Raw genomic sequence first — 18,792 nt, 5'->3', positions numbered from 1 at the left:
AAATACAAAAAACTAGCCGGGTGAGGTGGCGGGCGCCTGTAGTCCCAGCTAGTCGGGAGGCTGAGGCCGGAGAATGGTGTGAACCCGGGAGGCGGAGCTTGCAGTGAGCTGAGATACGGCCACTGCACTCCAGCCTGGGTGACAGAGCGGGACTCCGTCTCAAAAAAAAAAAAAAAAAAAAAAAACTCTATCAAAATATCTATTAACAGAACCAGAGAAATTCATCCAGAGAAGTAAACAGCTTACATTCAAGCATCAAGGATATAGAGAATGTGGAAGGCACTCTTTGATGCCCCCTTTAAATGTCTCTGATGCCTGACTACATCAGGCACCATATTTTTTCCCTGATAGAAATCAGTTAGTTCAAAATTCTGGGCCAGGCACAGGGGCTCACACGCATAATGCCAGCACTTCCGGAGGTGATGAGCGGATCATTTGAGCTCAGGAGTTCCAGATCAGCCTGGGCAACACGGCAAAACATCATCTCTACAAAAAATACAAAAATTGGCCAGGTGTGGTACCGCACACCTGTAGTCCCAGCTACTCGGGAGGCTGAGGTAGGAGGATCACCTGAGCCTGGGAGGTTGAGGCTGCAGTGAGCTGTGTTCACACCACTGCACTCCAGCCAGGGTGACAAGAGGGAGGATCCTGTCTCAAAAAAAAAAAAAAAAAAATTCTGACTTACCTATTTTTGCACTAATGTAACAACTACTGGCCTCAACAAATTCAACAAACATTATATCTTGAGTCTTATTTTTCAGGTTTGTCTTCTATTTCTCTAGTTACCTCTGGGATAAGAATACATTCACTTCACCAATATAGCACCAAACTCCACCACAAAAATGGATTAGGATTTTATAGATCACTTTCAGTTTCAAAATGCTTCACCACTGGTATTTCTAGCCATAAGCATGTATTTGCTATGTCTTATTTCTCCTTCACCTTATGAACATGCTGAACAAGGAGCACTTCTAGGACACCTAATACGTATACCTAAATGTTGAGCCTCCAGCGGTGCCATTTGTAAAGAGGATGCCGTACATTGAGTGTATGGATATTGATGAAACTGGAAAAATTTGAGTAAGAAAGACATGTTTTTATGACAATCACTTTACAGTCACTAAGATATTCAGAGGAGCCTTAAGAGAAAGACCACTTCCTATTCTCTCTGTAATTGATTTACTATAATTCTAAGACAAAGACAGACCTAGAGCACTTCCTAAGATTTTAAACTGTTTCAGAAGTTTACACCTTAATATTTCAAAAGAAATATACTGTTATCACCACTCTACCTCCTACAACTGATCAGTCCTACTATTCCTGAAATAGTCTCAGATAGGCAAGTCTCTTAACTGTGGAGGACTAGGTTTTGACCTGTTGCTAGTGTGGACATCTCCTTCAGCTTCTCCTTCTCCTTCTCCCTCGGAGCCATCTCCCTCCTGGTGCCCAGTGGTGGTGCTGATGGCTCCAGTGCTTGAGCTGACACTTCCTGGTCCAGCCGGATGCCCCTCAGCTGTAGCATCGCCATAAGCACTGCTCCGGCCAGACACTAGAGGGAAATAGTTTAAAAAGCACAAATCAACTCCCAAAGCATGAAGGAACCCAGTGCATTCTAAAGCAGCAGCCAATAGATAATAACGGGTAGCATTAGACAGCAACTGGTAGTATTTTTTTCTTATACGTAAAGCTAAGTAAGACCCCACAGCACTGTGTTAAATCACTCTCACAGTAGCCATTAACCCTTCCCCGGTACATAAGACCCACCTATAAGAATAATCTTAATCTCAGATGCTAATACATTTCTATCTCATACTTCAGAGGAAACATACACTGACATGGGAATCTATAAATTATTAGCTGCTCTTAATCTCCTCTGTAAAAATTGTATCTGATTGCTACCCACGGACTGATATGGAAGGTCAAACCAAAATGGCTGTCATGTTCCCTCCTTCTAGAGTCCCACCTCATCAGCTAGTAGACTGTGGGGATGGTATGCTATGTGAACACATCAGATCATTAACAATAAGATCGCGTAAAAAAACCCTCCCCCAAATAAATAAGGAGCAGAAACCATAGGATAATGGGTTTCAAGGTGACACCATAACTGTTTTAGGCTAATCATGACTTAGAATTATGCACATCATCACAGTTTCAGAGAGGAAAAAAAAAAAAAAAGAATTATGCATGTCAATGCTTTTTTTCCACTAACAGATAATTAGTAAATATCTGTAAAATATTTCAATACTAACCCCCTGAGCTTAAGCCATTGAACATTTGAAACTCGAAAGTTGAGGCCAAATGAATCCATAAGACTTTCAGAGAGTCCACAAGACTTTCAATGAGTCTCTATAACTTTTCTTTGCAAAAACCAACCCCAGGACCCAAGCAGAGATTCCTGTTTTGTCCCCACCCTCTGCCCCCCTCCATGGCACATTACCACTGTGCTCGCCAGCCACTGAGTCCACCGCACTGCCCCCGCTCTCCGAGCCCACACTACCACCGTGGTCAGCAGGAGAGGTCCGAAGGGTAGAACCATCTGTTGCTGCTGTGCTGCCCTCGTCGTCTGAGGCTGGAGCTGAGAGAGTAACGAGAGCTGTTACAGGTTAAAAAATAAAAAAATTAAAAAAAAAAAAAAAGAGCCCTCCTTGGGATGAAAGCATCAAACCACATAGTGCATAGGACACAATGCAGTTTATATATCCTGTCGTCAAAGAAAAAAGGGAAAGATTTGCTTTGCTGGTTAATCGCTAACAGAAACAAACACTATACACGGTGCATTGCAAACAGTACTTAGACAGGAGTGAAGAAAACCCAGTTCACTGGGCATTTCCTTCGCTGTTTAAATTACAGTGCAAGTTCAGTAAGAATCTGTGACATGGACGCTGAGTTTTCTAGCTAAAATGCTTCATGGTTACCATTGTTTAGGTGTTACTGACACCTGCTGAGAGATCTGAAACTAGCCATTACCATTCAAAGCATAGAACTCTGAATTTTAACGAGATTTGTTTTGAAATCAGTCAATTTTTGCTTATGTTAGGAAGTCACTTAGCATGAGCTCTTGAATCAACCTGGTTTTGTTTTTTTTAGCAAGTGGTCCAAAGGGGAGCTCATGGGGAAATTTCACATCTCCTAATCATCCTCATCAGATGCTAATAATGAAGCAAGGAAATTCCCCAGAGACAGCCACAGCATCCAGGATCAGGGCTGAGCTGAGACAGGAGGAAAATGCTGGATGAGATACATGGGGGAGGAAAGCCAGGACAGCCACAGAGCACAGCGGGAACACGACTGGCACAACACAACAGCAACCTCAGAGCCTGAAATGGCAGCAACTAAAGAGACCTGAGAAAAGCAACAAGCCATGGCAGCAGGTGGGGCCAGCCGCTCTCTCCCTTTCTTATCTACCCAGGCTAAAACTTCCAAAAGAAAAGAAAAAAAAAAAAAAACACAAGGAAGCATCAGTCTCAAAAACTATAAATCAACCCTTAAATTACTCAGGGGTTGACCAGGTATCTCCATTTGGTCTAACTCTCTATTCATTAAACATTTTTTTTTAATCAGATTAGGGAAAAGATTGAAAATAAAGAGCAGATGAGTTCTGGAGATTTCCTATAGATTTCAATTGTCCACAAAAACCCTCTCTCTCAAGCTCATAGATCCCTGATGGTTGGTCACATGGACCAAGAATTCTGAAGTACCATCTAGCTTCTTGTAGCTCTCCTTTCATTTGCAAATGAAGATAAAAAAAGTAAAAAGTATGAGTTCTATTTCTTGTCTCTCTTTTAATACTGTCTAAATTGTTAGAGCTCTGACAAAGAACGCTGGAAGCTGAAGTGGAAGCCCTGTAGCTGATCAGCCTGCAGGCCGCTCTCTCGGCTTTTCCGTGGGGAAGTAGCTGAAGCCAGGCAGCATGCAAAGTGTGAGGAAGCGGAGCTGTGCGCAGCAGGGCCGAGCCACAGCACCACACCCTCCACACCCATCTTTCTAAAGCCAAGGCAGAAGCAGGAAGTCCAGAATGGCCTGTCAAAGCAGCTGCCCATTACACTCTCACAGCAGTGGAGACAAGGCCTGAGGGTCCTGGGGCCCTGAGCCGTGCTCCTTGCTGTGGACAGTTACCTGATGCTGTGGTGTCAGAGAGGGTTCCTGCGTCCAGAGAGGAAGAGCTGGGTGCCTGGCCGGACAGTCCCAGGCTCTGCAGGCCCAGGGCACTGCTGCTGCTGCCTGGGAAACAAGTGGAGAGTGAGCACAACATCCCCTCCAGGTCCCATCCACAGTGCTGCTTTGGCCACGTGCTGCCCTCAAGAGTCTCCAAACACCAGCATGTGACCCCCTCTGGCCTAGAGGAAGTTAGCCAACAGCCACTGCTGTCCACCCACCAAGTTCAGTTACAGAGATGGTGGAATGCTTCCTTCAGCTCAGGCAGGACACAGGCTGGAGGAATCTAAGATTCGAGAGGAAATAACCCAAACTGGCAGAAACTATGAGATTAGCGCTCAGACTGAAATTCCCACCACAGCCCTCTCACTCTCCACCTGTATCTCTGAACAGCTCTCACCCAGATCAACCTCTCCCCAAATCTGGGGACAAGCTAAGTCAGCTGGATATCAGTAACTGCCAAACCCTCTTTTCCTGCGCAAGGCCAATGGGCTGCTTTGTTCCTGGCATGGCCTTCTACCTTGTTGGTCCTGCTGCAGGCTCAGGGCAATGGCTAGTTCAACCATGGTCTCGTCATCTGCATCAGGCGGGATGTCCAGCATGGGGGGGAAGCCCTCTGCGCCTGCCAGCAGGGCCTCCAGGGGAGAGGGGTTGCCATTGTTGACATTTTCAGCTGTCTCCAGGACCATCGACTCAGACTGCAGAGAGAAAGCTCTGTCAGTGTCCCATGGTAAATGGTAACTTTTGGAAGTCCACTGAATAAGAGCTAGAGGAGAGTTTTGAAGCTCCTCCTCCCCTTCTCCTGCTGCCAGAGACTCACCACCATCTCAAAATCTCCATGGTCCACCTCACTCTGTTCCTGGCTTTCCTGACGGATGTGACCACCATTCGGGATCCCTGATGACTGCATTTTCTCATCTGCATCATCATCGTCATCATCATCCTTGTCTCCTGAGTCAAAGAAACCCCAGTCACCTGAAGGTGCTTGCTTTCCTCCTTTGGCACATGGTGCGATAAGTCATGTGGCAACAAAAAGCCTGGCCAAGCTACCAGCTAGCACCCTGGGCTTTAGTGGGAGAACTCCAGGGTGCTATGCCTGGCCTTGTTCTCTTACTTCTTGGACCTATAGCATCTGGGAAGATGGAGGCGGCTGTGACAGCTTGCCCCCCACAAAAATAAAATGTTTTCCAGCTAGTAAAGGAAACAACCTTGGATTCCAAAGGGATTTCCATAAAGCCGAGAGATCTAAAACCAGGAGGCCCCTCAAGTGCCCACTAACTCTCAGGAGACCTTGGATAAGACAGGAAAAATCATATGATTGGGATCTTTACCTTTTGTCTGTCATGACAGATTAGAATTTGTTTCACTACTTTTTTCTAAAACAACTAGGTCAGTGAGATTTTCACACTATGTAAGTATTATGAAAAGAACCAGAACTGAAGTGTAAAACCACTGACTGGAAACCAAGGATACCACTGCAGGTCCTGCCTGTGCCAGCTTTTGTGTGAAGGTGAGAAGGCCTTCTAATAAGGAAGATGTCCAGGTGAGACTCCTAATTGTCAGAAGAGGATAGAGACCTCATCTTCCACTCAATGGACTGCTAAAGCATGTAAATATGTCCCTTAGAAACATAAACTATCTCCACTCTAGGTTCTTGCTAGAGAAAAGAGCCACAAACTTAGACAAGATAAATGATATGCAAGGAAGACTGTCTGAAAGTCACAAAGTTGTGTACATTCCTCTAGACATGCACTGTGCACTGAGCACTTAAAACATGGCTGTCTACAAGGAGATGTGCCACTAGTGTAAAATACATTCTGGATTCCCAAAATGGTACCAAAACAGGCAAAATATTTCACTAATAAATTTTGTATATTGACAATATATGTTGAAATAACATATTTGATATACTGGATTAAATAATTAGTAAATCAATTTTACGTTTTACTCTTTATAATATTGCTATTAGAAAACTTAAAAGTACGGCTGGGCAGTGGCTCACGCCTATAATCCTAACACTTTGGGAGGCCGAGGCGGGTGGATCACTTGAGGTCAGGAGTTCGAGACCAGCTAAGCCAACATGGTGAAACTCCGTCCCTACTAAAAATACAAAAATTAGCTGGGTGTGGTGGCACACGCCTGTAATCCCAGCTACTTGGGAGGCACAGACTGCAGTGAGCCGAGATCGTACCATTGTACTCTAGCACTCTAGCCTGGATGATACAGTGAGACTCTGTCTCAAAAAAAAAAAAAAGAAAAGAAAAGAAAATGTAAAGGTACATAGTGATTTTCATTTGAAATTTACTTCTAAATCAAGCCAAGTAACCAGAATTATATAATTCTGTTATTCAGACACCTTTTAGAATTGCCTTTACTGAATCGTAAAATGTTATGCCCTTGACTGTGTCCAAGTGTATCATGAGGGAAACTCCTGTGAAATTTGCTATCCAACTTATTGTAGGTAAATCCACTAAGGATTCTGCCCCTTTGGCAACAAAATGGACATTTAATGAAGAGCTTCTATCGCAAGAAAAGTTACATTTTTGTTTTGTCTTTGGTCACTGTGCTTTTATTTTTGCTATGGCTCTTAGGAAACTTTCAGCCACCTCACAAGGTCCTACATGGTTGTTAGGTGAGCCATGGCCTCTCATCTTTATTTTTATTCTACTTACCATATACATTTTGATGTGCCACCTTAAATTCTTTATGGGGTGAGGTAGCATTAGAAAAAAGGTAGATACATAAACAAAAGTCTCCAGGACCTTGGTCAACATGCGCAGCATGTCTAATGCTACTGTACCTCCCTCTCTCCCCTCCTCCCAAATACAGGCTTGAGCCTAAACCCAGACCTCACATTACCCATTGGAGTGTTGCTTCGAGGGGAGGAGGGTAAAGTCACATGTCTCCGTTTGTTCCTGGGCCTTAGGACTCGAATTAGAGCTTGTTTACAAGAGAAGCTCACAGCAGGATCCTGAGGTTTAAAAGGAAACTGTCACGCTTTGGTCTCGTATTATTCATGAAACTCTCTATAAAACACTTTCCTTTCTTGGTCACTCACTCCCACACATGTGGATACCTCTCTACTCTCACCTGCAACCCAGCGGACAGCAGGCACATCAGCAGGTTAAGTTAATCCCCCGTTCCTGACCTGGCACACATAAAAGAGCCATTCACTAACTTCCTGTCTCTCAGTTCCTGGGGATAGACTGGCAGGTCATTCGCTCCTGAGGCCATTTTGGCCCCTTACAAAAGGCTTTGGCTTTTTATCAGATGATCAGGCCCCCAGTGCGCATCTTAGCTCTGTGCTAAAATCAGTAGTTTTAACACTAAGCTTCTGTGAAAGGGTCACTGGAAATAGAAATCTTGATGTACTACTTTCATTCATGCCCTCATTTAAGTCACAATTCACTGAGTTACCTAGCACTTACTATGCAGCAAGCAGCAGGCCAATCCCTGGTGATTCAGCACTGAACAAGAGAGACTAAGCCCATCCCCTTTGCAAATCTTTCTCTTCCATGGAGTAAGATCTTAAAGCTTTTACTGATATTCGAAACTTCATCCCTTCAGCTTCCTTTAAATCTATTTTATTTCATTAGTTTAGCAAGCTAAAAACAATTTTCCAGACATTCCCTGGCTGCTGAGAGCTCTCTGGGATTGTAATGCTACGTACAGGACACAAGAGCATCTGCATGTAGATCTTGGATGCTGTGTTAATACAATCCAGCTCACAGGTGCAGTAGCCATGGATGATGTCCACCAGAGCATTGACAGTAGCTTCAATATGAGTTAGGCCTAAAGGAGACACAAACATTATTTGAAAATCTGGAGCAAAAAGCTCTAACTACTTGAGAGTCTGAGACAAAAGTGTAGCTTTTTATCTCCGCATAAAAGGTCATGCAAACAAAATGACAAACACTCACACACACACTCACTCACACACAGTAGCCTGTCAGTATTATTTGTGATTTGTTTCATTAACAGTTTCCTAATCTCCCAAATTGTCCTCAAAAGCCTTTCCAGATATCTTGAGTCACAGAAATAAGTAGCTGTCCACTCTCTCTGGATATCAAAAGACAAGGCAAGGAAATATGAAGAGGAAGGCAAATACTAAATGTCCTCTAATATCCTCCAACCTCAGGTGATGACAAAACATGACCTTGACATGCCTTTTAGGTTCACCCACCCAAGTGTCCTCCAAACATGAATGAGCACCAGGATCATCCTACTTTTCTATATTGCTATTCAAACCCTTACCCTTCAATCTGAATTTTCAATGGTATAAGAAGTTAGAGACCAAAAGAAATATAATAGTCCTCAAGATACTTTTGTCTTTTGAGCTAGCTTTAAGCCAAGTTATCAAAGATTTTTTAAAACAATGATAAACCAGTGAGGAGACACACAGACACACACACACACACACACACACACACACACACACAGTGCCTCTTTATGTAAAATATTCAACCCCAGTGAAAAGATATGGTACAAGAAAATCCCACTCTGCCACACTGCTAAATTCCTCAGGAACATTGCATTTATCTCACAGACTTCTACTTGTCAATTATGAATTCTGGAAGAAATGGATTATGGAGAATGAAGGCTAATGGCTAATGGCCATGGCTGTTCAAAGACAGAACTTACATCAGGCTTCATTACCAAGATTCAAATATCCCTTTTAACATACCTGGAAGGCAGGCAGGTGCCAAGAAGGCATTCTTGGGTTTAGATGCATGGAGTTTCCAGAAGTGGTTCACAAGCTGGGTGATGAAACTACAGCAATCTCCTTCCAACTGCTTCTGCGGTTCTTTCCCCTCATCCATTCCTTCTAAGCAGGAGAAAGAAAATTATCAACGATGGTAAATCTGAGGTGGAATTTAATTTGTTTTAAGGTTAACTCAGGTCAAGGAAGCTTGCCTGGGGAGGGAGTTTCAAGTGGGGGCCCAATCAATATGCCAACTATCCCTAGACTCCAGCAGGCACATCTAGGAAAAAAACAGTCTGGGAAAGGAATATCGCAGAAAACATTGTATGTTAGAATTAAGTAGAAGGGGGAGCATTTAGGATGTTTACAGCAGATTCAAAGATCTCAGTTCCAACTGTTCAACTTCTAAAACCTAGAGGAACATATGAACATTCTAGAGATTTCTCTAGAATAATTCTGGGATTCTAGTATTAAAAGGAGGAACAGGATGATGATGGAGCATGTAAATAACAGAGAATTGTAAAGGCAGCAATCAGCTCAATTTGACAATGACAAAACAGGTTTGCTACCCAGCCAACAGAAAAGGAGATGAGGAAACAGCACTAAGCACTGAGAAAGCTGCTACACATATTAATAATAGCACTGGCAAAAGAACAGCATGAAAGTGAAAGATATGTCACAGATGCTTCAAAGCAACCAGGGCCCAACCAAGCTTAGCTTTCCCCTGAAGCTCCTAAGAGGTAGTAACTTCAGAGACAGATTATATCTGATGTCTATAACACTAAATAAACTCAAGGATAATCAAAAGGATAAGCACTGGAAAAAGAATGTGTTTAAAATGGTACAATTTCAATGTCAAAAGGCCCTACAAGGTATAAAGACCAAGAAGCAAAATCCTTGTCTCTGAGCATGCAGTCAGTCAGAGGCCAGTAAGAACAGTAAGGAAGAGAGGGTAAATAGGCATATGAAGCAGATCTCAGGACCACGGCCATAGGGGCCAAGTTCACCTGTTTCCATCTGGGGCAGCTTTGACTCCGTAAAGTGGACAAGGTTGTTGGGGCGCATGATGGCAATGGAGCGAGCTGTGATCACCAGCCTCTGGAACACCTCGGGGTCCAAATCCTTGCCTTCTTTGCTGGATGTGTTGAGACACTGTACAGCTTTGCTCAGCAAGGCCTGATCCTATAAAACAACAGGGGCACAGAGGGTCAGCCATAAGCAAGAGCTGGGTACAAAAGCAAAGAGGAGAGAAAAGCTGGCAGATCACCAGGATTATTACCTCCTCTCAAGAGAACAGGCCAATGAACACCAATCACCTACAACAAATCTTCAAAGCAGCCCCATATAGTTAAGTTTCTTAATACATAAAATATTAATGTTATTAAAAAATTAAAAACCCTGCAGTATCAAAGTATGATGGGAAAATTCAAATCTACTCAGTTCTCCAGAACTGCTGGATTTCTTTCTCCTACAACAGAAGAGCCATTTCCTAGCAAATTCATATTACCCAAGGACAGTGTTTCCAAAATTGCCTTTCCTCGAGAGGCTCAGCAGGTTAAACTCACATTTTTCAGTTCCCTGGGTTGGAGGCACAGAAGCTAACCAAAGCTCTGGGTTGATGGTTCCTCTCAGAGCCTTTCTTCCTCAGGGGTCTGAACTGTCATCTTTTCCATCTACAGAAATTGGCCCAATTTGTCTCCTTTGGCAATGCCTTTCTTTTATAAGTGATACCCTCTTTCCCCAGAGTTTGCCATCAGAGGCACTCCAACAACTATGCAACACTTGTCTCACCAACAAGGACAGTGCACCTCTCGTGTTACGCCACAGCTGAGGGAGGGAAAACACTAGCAGTCTGTCTCCTGAGGGACTCCCTCACCTCACCCTTTTCCAGTGAGAAGGCCACCCACACTCAATGTCCCTCCCTCTCTTTCTTAAGTCTTGTTGATCCTGTTAGAGTGACAGAAAAATAAGTATAAACCAGGGGCCCAGTCACTGGCTTATCCTCAGTTTTGAGTGGCACTTGAGAATTTCTCAGGACAAACTCTGTAAAATGTAGGTCTAATCTGAATGCTATCCTCTCTTTACCTTACTTTGCTGTGCTGCTGCTTTACAATGAAAAGCTAACTTATTTGATTCCCTGTCAGCACTGCAATTTCCTTTCCTACACAGGCATCCCTGAGAGAGAACAGTTACCTTGTGGCTGTGGTAGGCCGAGCGGCTGGTGTGCAGGCTGGCCAGAAGGCTCTTGGACTGCTGCTGGACACTGGCAGGTGCTGGCAGGGACAACAGCAAAGTGGCCAGCTCCTGAGCGGCATTCTTGTTTCTCTCCTGAGGCAAAAGATGGCAAGGTTATCACTAACCCCACCAACTCGAGGCAGAATGAACTATCTACACTCTGCCTGCCCTTCCTTCCTTCTAGGCCACCAGGGCTAGGTTATGCTCCATGGACTGCAAAGAGAAAAAACAAAATTCAGAAATTATAATCCTCCTTCCTACCAGATGAGGAAATGGAATCCAAGCTCGTGATTCCCAGAACAGTGTTATTGTACCAACACGCATCCTATTCTATACACACGCTCACTATGGGCCCTAAAAGTAGGACATGAGGCCTTAAGCTGAAGACTTCTCTGGAGCTTCTTAGCAAATCAAGATTATGCTACTATAAATGTTCTTTAGCTGCGAGGCCTCAGGGCCTCAGACAACTCCACTGACTTCCTGCCTCTTCAGAAAGCTTCCATGTGCTTTGAAAAAGTGACTTGCCTTCTCGATGATTGGGCCAACGGCAAAGCAGCTTTCCAGGGCTTCTAAAGAACTCACAACCAGCCTGGGGAGACAGAAAACCTGGCTTGAGTACAACACCGTTCTCTCCGCCTTGCGCTTTAGCCTAAGCAAACTATAGTCATGAGGACCTTGGGGACAGCTAATGAATGCCAAATACAAAATCAAAGCACAATAAGACCTGCCACAGGCACCATGCATATCGTTTCCTATGTTACAGGCCAGGAGAAACCTGGCTCCTGCTCGGAGATCAACCTGAGGCCATGTTCATAATCCGTAACTCAAAGACGGGGCTTTTCTTCCTCAAAGAGGATAAATGTGCTTCCTTCAGCTGCCTGTGGCAGGGATCACTGAGATGGGCTTAACAGTCTTGATGCAATGGGACCCGAAGCTCAGGTGCCCAGAGATCAGTGGGCAAAAGGATACACAAAGGGAAAGGTAAAAACCATCTTCTTATATTGGAAAGTTTAAAGTTATATATGCACAAAGGCATTTCCTATGAGTCCCTAAGTATAGGGGAGAGAACAAACTATTTTTTAGGTGCATGCCAATTGCCAACATTCAAGGGGTAAATACAAAGCATCTTTAGAAAACTGAGCGATTTCCCCTTAGGAAAGGAATAGGAAACCCAACTACTACTATTAAAGGGTACCAAGTAACATGCTCCCCAGGGTTTACTCCTTTCAATTTAATGTGGCATAGTAAAAAAGAATAACATCCTGACAGCTGAAGCTCTGGACAGAGAAAGAAAAGTATTCAGAAGGTAACTGGAAAGAAAAGGGTTAAGGGGTAGAGGAAGGCAATAAAGAACTAGGGAAGAGGAACCTGAGGCATAAAATAAATTTGGATAGAACGAGCTCTCTAGTGGGTTATCAGATGGTAGGACTTTGCTGCTAATCCCTCTACCCCGAACCCCCTTTTCATCCACTTAGAAAGGGAGCAGAGAGGACTAGGGTAAGGAAGAGAGAGTTGAGAGAGTGTCTGACATGGCCAACACCAAGAGTGCACTTACGATCCTCCATGTACTCCATTTTTACACAGGGACAGCTCTGTAGCCATGCAATGACCAGAACAGAAAGAAGCAGGAGGACTCTTCAACAGAAGCAGAATCAATGCAAAGCCACACCATTGGTTACACTGCTCTCTGACACACACTCACTCGTGCAGAGAAAAGAAAGAGGGCATACTAACCGGTCCAGCTTGGTTAGGGACTCAGTTTCAGAACTTGGGGGAGAAGCAAAGAAAAAAAAAAGGAAAAAAATGTGAAGCTCAGAGAAACCTGGAAACACATCCTAAGCAACCATGTATGGATAGGGTATCGGGGAAAAAGAAAGAGAAAGGAAGGGAGGGAGGAGGCTGCTGGTGGGAGGCAGTGATTCCAAGCAAGGCTATTCTTGTGACTTACAATGTAAGAAACTCAAAATCTTACATCATGAATTACGGTATTTCATCTACCATGGCAAACCAGCAGCTACCTAGCACAAAGAAGCCAAGCACAATGCTTAAGAATGCCACTGTAGGGAGACTAAGGAAACTCTGGACTCTGCTACAAGAGGCAGCAGACAGCCTCTTTGCTGGCAATGTTATCACCACAGAAGTAGCTACTGCAGAGAAAGATGATGAAAAGATGATGAGCTCAGAATGGAAGGGAGGATGTTTTCCTATCATTTCAGCAAGCCTGGATCCTAATCTAGAATACTGGCTTAAGCATCATCTAGCCTGTGGCCTCTGGCTACTCTAAAGGGTACCTGAGCATTAAGAGAAGGGACAGAACTTCTGCCCAGGGAGAGACTCTGGTGTCACATGACTCTGAGCACATTTTTCAGGCTTTGTCTGCACACTAAAGAGACACTGAATATGGGCGAGTTGTATGAAAACTTGAAAAAATCCCAGGCTAGCCTTGAGATGGTTACTAGAAGCTGGCTCTCTCAAGACACGGGAAGGTTCTGCAGTGAGTGGAAGATGTAAAAACTGAAGCCACCCCCTGCCAGCACTGGTACCTCTCCAGGACAGTTCCACTGGTCGTAGTGGGGGCAGCTGAGTCGCCATCTCCAGTGCCGTTGCTCTGGTTCAGATTTGAAGGGCAGATGTTGCTGACAGAGGCAGAAGGGAATTCTTCTGGGGGCTCATCAGGCCAGCCAAACTGCTCCTTAGTCTTGCCATAAATTTTTACAGCATCTATCATGGTGACACCTGCTGGATCCACCGAGGCCCCAACTGCAATAAGCAAGAGAGGACTTTAGGAAACACATTCTCTAAAGAGCCACCCCTCCAAATCAAAGACCAGAACAGTTGGAGCAAAGAAGTAAATCACGTCAATTTTACAGACATAGAGAAACTTTATCTTCTGAGATATTCACAGCACTTTAATCGTGTATAGATGCTGAATACATGTGGAGAAAGTTCCAGGGACCAAAAGTCAATTACATCTCCTACTCAGAAGAGTCCCTAATCATCACTGTAAGGGTCCTCTTTTGCTTCAGAGTATTGTATCCCCTACCCCTCACTCCCAAGTGTCTCTACACACTTTCTTTGTTCAAAGTACAGATCATGACCATTCTCACTAACAGCAACTATATCTAGGAGAAAGCGTATCAGACCATGGCCAATAATTGACAGAGAAATGCAGTCTTGAGTAAGGCTCAAGGATTTGTATTCTGAGGGTGTAGTTTTCAGTGGCATAGCAAGCCATTGCTAACCATCTCTCAGCCACGTGGACCTGAGGTCTTCCTCTGTGCTTTAAGAAAGCCTTGCAATTTCATGTCAATCTGCCTCCTCTCAGCCTAAACACAGAAGTAGCCCCGTTAGTGAGGCAGACACAACACTATAGAAATGAATACTTAACGAAGTGCAGCCCTATCTTTACTGCTACCATGCTCCAGTGTACTCCTTTCCTGTCACCTTGCCTCTTTAATATTTCAAATGAAGCTCAAAGTTTCCTGACAAAAGGACAGAAAAACCAGTAGAGTGGAGAGATCCCAGAATATTGGAGAGTCACAGACCAGTGGCTCCCAATTTCGCAGTCACAATGAGGACAGAGTCTGCACCAGGGGTTGGTGACTCACTGAAGAGGTTCAGCTTCTTATCAGCCTGCAGGGCTTCTTCTCTGGTGAAGGGGAAGTCAAACCAGCGTGAACGACTCAGGTTGAGCTGCATAGTTCTGCCGAAGATCTCGATATACGATGGGGCCCGTTCTATTGCTTGAGTCCCAATCTGGATCCGCATGCCTGTCATCACCATAGTGCTATTGTTGTTACTTATCTCAATGGTGAAGCCTCCAGGCTGTAGGGAGACAAGGCACACATCAAGAAACTAACGGAAGTTCTTAAGTCTGAACTAGGACTCCTTCTTCTCTGACATTGTCTCAACATGTGAAGCTCATTAAATCTTATCCTTTTAACTCCCCGGTAATGACTTCCTTGTTTCTAAGAATGGGAAAATAGGAAAAGAGAGCAGATTCTCTTCAATGTCAGGCTTCCTTCTCCCCAGCATTAACAACCTCTTTGGTGTCCTCTACACAGTAATCCTGCTGGTACTGGTGGAAACCCAACCTGTACAAGTCCTTTGCCAAGTGAGTGAGAATATCCATTTTTCTAAGGAACCATTTAACTAGAACCGAGGGTTGTGACTGCGAGTATATACTCCATACTTGCATTCTAAAAGGAGATGTATTCCCAAACCATATTGTTTATGAATCCTTTTACCCAGGGACTGATCCCAGTTCAGTGCCATTCTCACCTTGGTGTTGGCCACATACATGCCGGTGGAATTCAGCCGGTGTTTTATCTGTTGTGCATTATAGACCTGCAGGAGGTCATTACCACCAAACTCCACATCTGTCAGCTGCTGGTTGTGTTCAAAAAAGTCAATGGGGAAAGTCACCTGGCTAGATGTGCGGGTTGCTGCAGAGAATGATACCAGATCGTCAGAGAGTCTCTCCTACCTTTGACCCGACACCGCTGGTAAAGACTCCTCCCAGACAGAGCCCACACTCACACTCTAATCTAAACAAACTCTGGATTATAACATTTGCATCAGCATAATGCCTACATGTGGTTAGCTCTTCAGTGGTTGTTATCCCTAACTATGACATGTCCTAGCAATACAAAGAAATCTGGCATTGGTATCGGGTGTACAGTTAATAACAATAGGCTTTCCCATAACTGGGTTATTTAAAATAAACAATAGAAACTACTTCTTTATAGGAGAATGTAAATGAATAAACCAAAATTCTTTTGAAATGTACTCTAGAGCAAATTTAAGGTAATGTGATGATCCCTGTAATGGTCTTTGCTTAGCTGGATTCGTTCACTGCTAAACTCAAGCTTTCACTTTCCTGAAGAGTCCTTAGTCAGTCAAGTGCTAGACCACCAGCTCAGAGACCTGTGGTGGGCTCTTCACTACTCAGTGCGAAATTAACCAACTGAAGAGATCTATACTTCAATCAGTTCCATTCTTCAGAGAAGTCATTCTCCCTAAACCTAGAGAGAACAATCTCTCAAATAAGGTCCAGGACATAACTCGTTACTAGGCACCAAAGAACCGGTGGCCTGAAACAGGCAGCCAGTGGGTGCTTGCCACTTAGAACTGTGACTCTGCTTTTGGGAAATTAGCTAGCACATACCTCTAATTTTACAAAATGTGCAAGTAGGACAGTCACCATTTCTTCACAGATATTTGCAACAGTCTATTCTGAGTCACTGTCTAGAAGACCACCATTCCTACTCCCCCACAAGTCATCTAAGGAGCCTTACTGATTGTAGCTGTTTTGCGCTTTCGAACAGGCTTCATGATGCTGATGACACTGCTGGGCTGCAGGGATGGCTGCAGCCAGTAGGAGGTGTTCTCCACGTTGGCCATGTAAATGCGCAGGCTGCCATCCTCACACAGCAGAATCATTGTTGTCCGCTGCTGCTCATTGCAGGCCATATGCCTAATGGCAACCATGTCTTGGATCTAGGAGGAGAGGACAAAGTAGGGTCGTAGTTCCCACACCTACAGATCAGCATCCACACAGAAAAAGAGGCAGAGATGCAACTGGTTTCACGGTCAGTTGAGGGGCTGTACAGAAGGGTGGCAAAGAAAAGGCATCTAGGAGAAAAAGAACTGAAAATCTTTTATGGGCCTCCACTGAAAGAGCTGGGGAAGTGAAATGAATAAACAAATATAAAAAGAGATCAGGTTCACAGCAAAGTAATGAATGGGAAAATCTGGCACTGACCTTTGCTTTAGCAGGAAGAGTCTTAATCTCCTGGATAAGAAAAGTGTCTGGTTTCACCATAACTACCAGCGGCACCCCTGTAGTTTGCTGGACACAGCACACCAAGCCAGGGTGGTTCATCACCTCAGACCACTGGCAAAGAGCAGGAGAAGTCTTACTGCCACCATTGGAACTGCAGACAACAAAACTGGCCACAGTTAGAGTGTCAATCACCATTCAATAGTTCTTTTCTTGACCTAAAAACCATCCTCTAACTGGCTACGTGACTCCAAAGCAATATCCTTGGCCAGGGAGTCAGATTATCCACAGGTCAGTTTTATTCCAAGCCATGCACACACGCTCATACACCCCAATGGTGCTTCCGGCAGGGCAGTCCTCCTTTGGAATCTCCACTGTGAGGTTCCATGTCTGAAGAACAGGTGGCCCTATGTGCCTAGAGGCTGTCAACTTTAGAGGGCCATGGAGCTGCCTAAGGCAATGACCCAATGTCCTGTCAGGATCTCCAAAAACATCGAGTTAGTGTAAACTGGTATCCATTTTATTTCATCCCAAACCAGGTAATTCCCAAAGAAAGGCCTGAGAGAAAGTGCTACAATTGGGTCATCAATGGCAGATAAGAAACAAGGGATGATACCTTAAGCCTCTTCTTCCTCCTCCCTAAGTGAAACTCTCACTACCTTACACACCCCTCTATTATCTGCAAACTTGGTGAAAGTCTCTTCCTCCCCCAAATCCAACCATGCCCCCATTACTGATACATTCTATTTGCTAACAGAGTAAGTCTCCCCCAGGAGAAAAACTTAAAGGGCATTATGGCAGAATGAGCGTCTAAGAGAAATTTAGGTTCCCTTCTCACATTAAAATCACATTTATAACATTAACTATACGTTTTCCTTCTAAGTAACAGTGGACCCCTAAACTACCTCTGACGGCTTGGGGTCTCCAGGGTGGAGGACAAACTGTGCAGACAACCCAACCTGCCAAACCCAGATGTTCCTTGATTTTAAAGATATCTAGCAGGGAGAAAAAAAGGTTGGCTGGAGAAAATTAAGTTTCACAAAACTCAGAACAGACAGCAGATAGTGGGAGTGGAGATCCATCATTGAATGTGGACATTGTGGAAGTTGAACATTAAATGTTCATTCCCACCTTTTGATGTTAATGGGGAAGAGTTGTAACACCTCCAGGGTTGTCCTGCTGATGGTGGCTGCAAATGATTTGCCTTGACAATAGCTGAAGAACAACATCTGCAACACGTGGGAGTAGTACACAGACACACCGCCGCCCGCCACCTGGCTGTTACTGTCCTGCTGGCACAAAAACACATATTTGCAGTAATTCACGTTGCCTTGGCTACCAACTTCCAGGTTATACTGGTTATTAGTTTTCAATCATGATCAGGTGCTCTCATACTCTAAGCATGAGATCCCTGTGGGTAAATCTTACAAAGACCCTGAGAAAAATGGAACTTGAAGTTGAATTAGTTTAGCCCTAAAGGATAAGAGATTTTGCTATTAGGCAGAAAGTTAGAAGGAAAAACAAAGAAAAAGAAAAAAAGACCCAGTTAGATGAAGTCCACAGAAAAATGTCATAAAAGAACAAAGAGAAAAGAATAGAGGAGTTGCTAAATAATTAAATCTGGAATAGAAGGAAATAGCAACATGTGCTCTAACCTTCAGGTCCTCATGATTGATTTCCAATACATTAGTGACATAGAAGGGTCCCTGCTGGGCACTGCTGGCCTCTTCCATAAGCTGAGTATAGATGTACCCAGCTGAAGACATTATAACAATGATGTTCTTTCCCTCCTCATTGAAAAGGAAGGTAACATCTCTTATCTTTGAGCTTGGCAGGAGAAAGTAGAAGGTTGGACTCAAGGCATCAACAGACAGGTCATAAATCTGCAGGATGGAAGAAAAATTAAATAAGGGAAATC

General features: G+C 44.1%; 1 protein-coding gene across 24 annotated transcripts in view; it reads right to left on the bottom strand.

Annotated features, from left to right (window-relative positions):
• Positions 1–18,792, bottom strand: part of UBR4 (ubiquitin protein ligase E3 component n-recognin 4) — a 139,632-nt gene that overhangs the window by 64,992 nt on the left and 55,848 nt on the right. For 3 of the 24 annotated variants that reach the window (XR_012425209.1, XM_015441762.4, XM_045387086.3), the window contains 20 exons: positions 18,530–18,757; positions 18,006–18,166; positions 16,857–17,028; positions 16,390–16,591; positions 15,374–15,537; positions 14,701–14,917; positions 13,636–13,852; positions 12,827–12,859; positions 11,618–11,681; positions 11,051–11,185; positions 9,865–10,039; positions 9,070–9,153; positions 8,840–8,980; positions 7,826–7,947; positions 7,015–7,126; positions 4,976–5,106; positions 4,676–4,853; positions 4,117–4,221; positions 2,438–2,575; positions 1,375–1,549 (listed from right to left, as the gene is read on the bottom strand). Coding sequence is in view for 23 of the 24 variants with exons in the window: in XM_015441762.4 (XP_015297248.2) it covers positions 1,375–1,549; positions 2,438–2,575; positions 4,117–4,221; positions 4,676–4,853; positions 4,976–5,106; positions 7,015–7,126; positions 7,826–7,947; positions 8,840–8,980; positions 9,070–9,153; positions 9,865–10,039; positions 11,051–11,185; positions 11,618–11,681; positions 12,827–12,859; positions 13,636–13,852; positions 14,701–14,917; positions 15,374–15,537; positions 16,390–16,591; positions 16,857–17,028; positions 18,006–18,166; positions 18,530–18,757 (2,954 nt within the window). In the remaining variant the exon portion in view is untranslated. The remainder of the gene's footprint in view (positions 1–1,374; positions 1,550–2,437; positions 2,576–4,116; positions 4,222–4,675; positions 4,854–4,975; positions 5,107–7,014; positions 7,127–7,825; positions 7,948–8,839; positions 8,981–9,069; positions 9,154–9,864; positions 10,040–11,050; positions 11,186–11,617; positions 11,682–12,826; positions 12,860–13,635; positions 13,853–14,700; positions 14,918–15,373; positions 15,538–16,389; positions 16,592–16,856; positions 17,029–18,005; positions 18,167–18,529; positions 18,758–18,792) is intronic. The other 21 variants (XM_015441767.4, XM_015441781.4, XM_015441773.4 and 18 more) reach the window with 21 other exon arrangements.

This window comes from Macaca fascicularis, chromosome 1 (assembly GCF_037993035.2).
Source record: "Macaca fascicularis isolate 582-1 chromosome 1, T2T-MFA8v1.1".
NCBI lineage: Eukaryota > Metazoa > Chordata > Mammalia > Primates > Cercopithecidae > Macaca > Macaca fascicularis.
The sequence above is the reverse complement of the archived record's forward strand: the minus strand, read 5'-3'. Positions and strand labels throughout refer to the sequence as shown.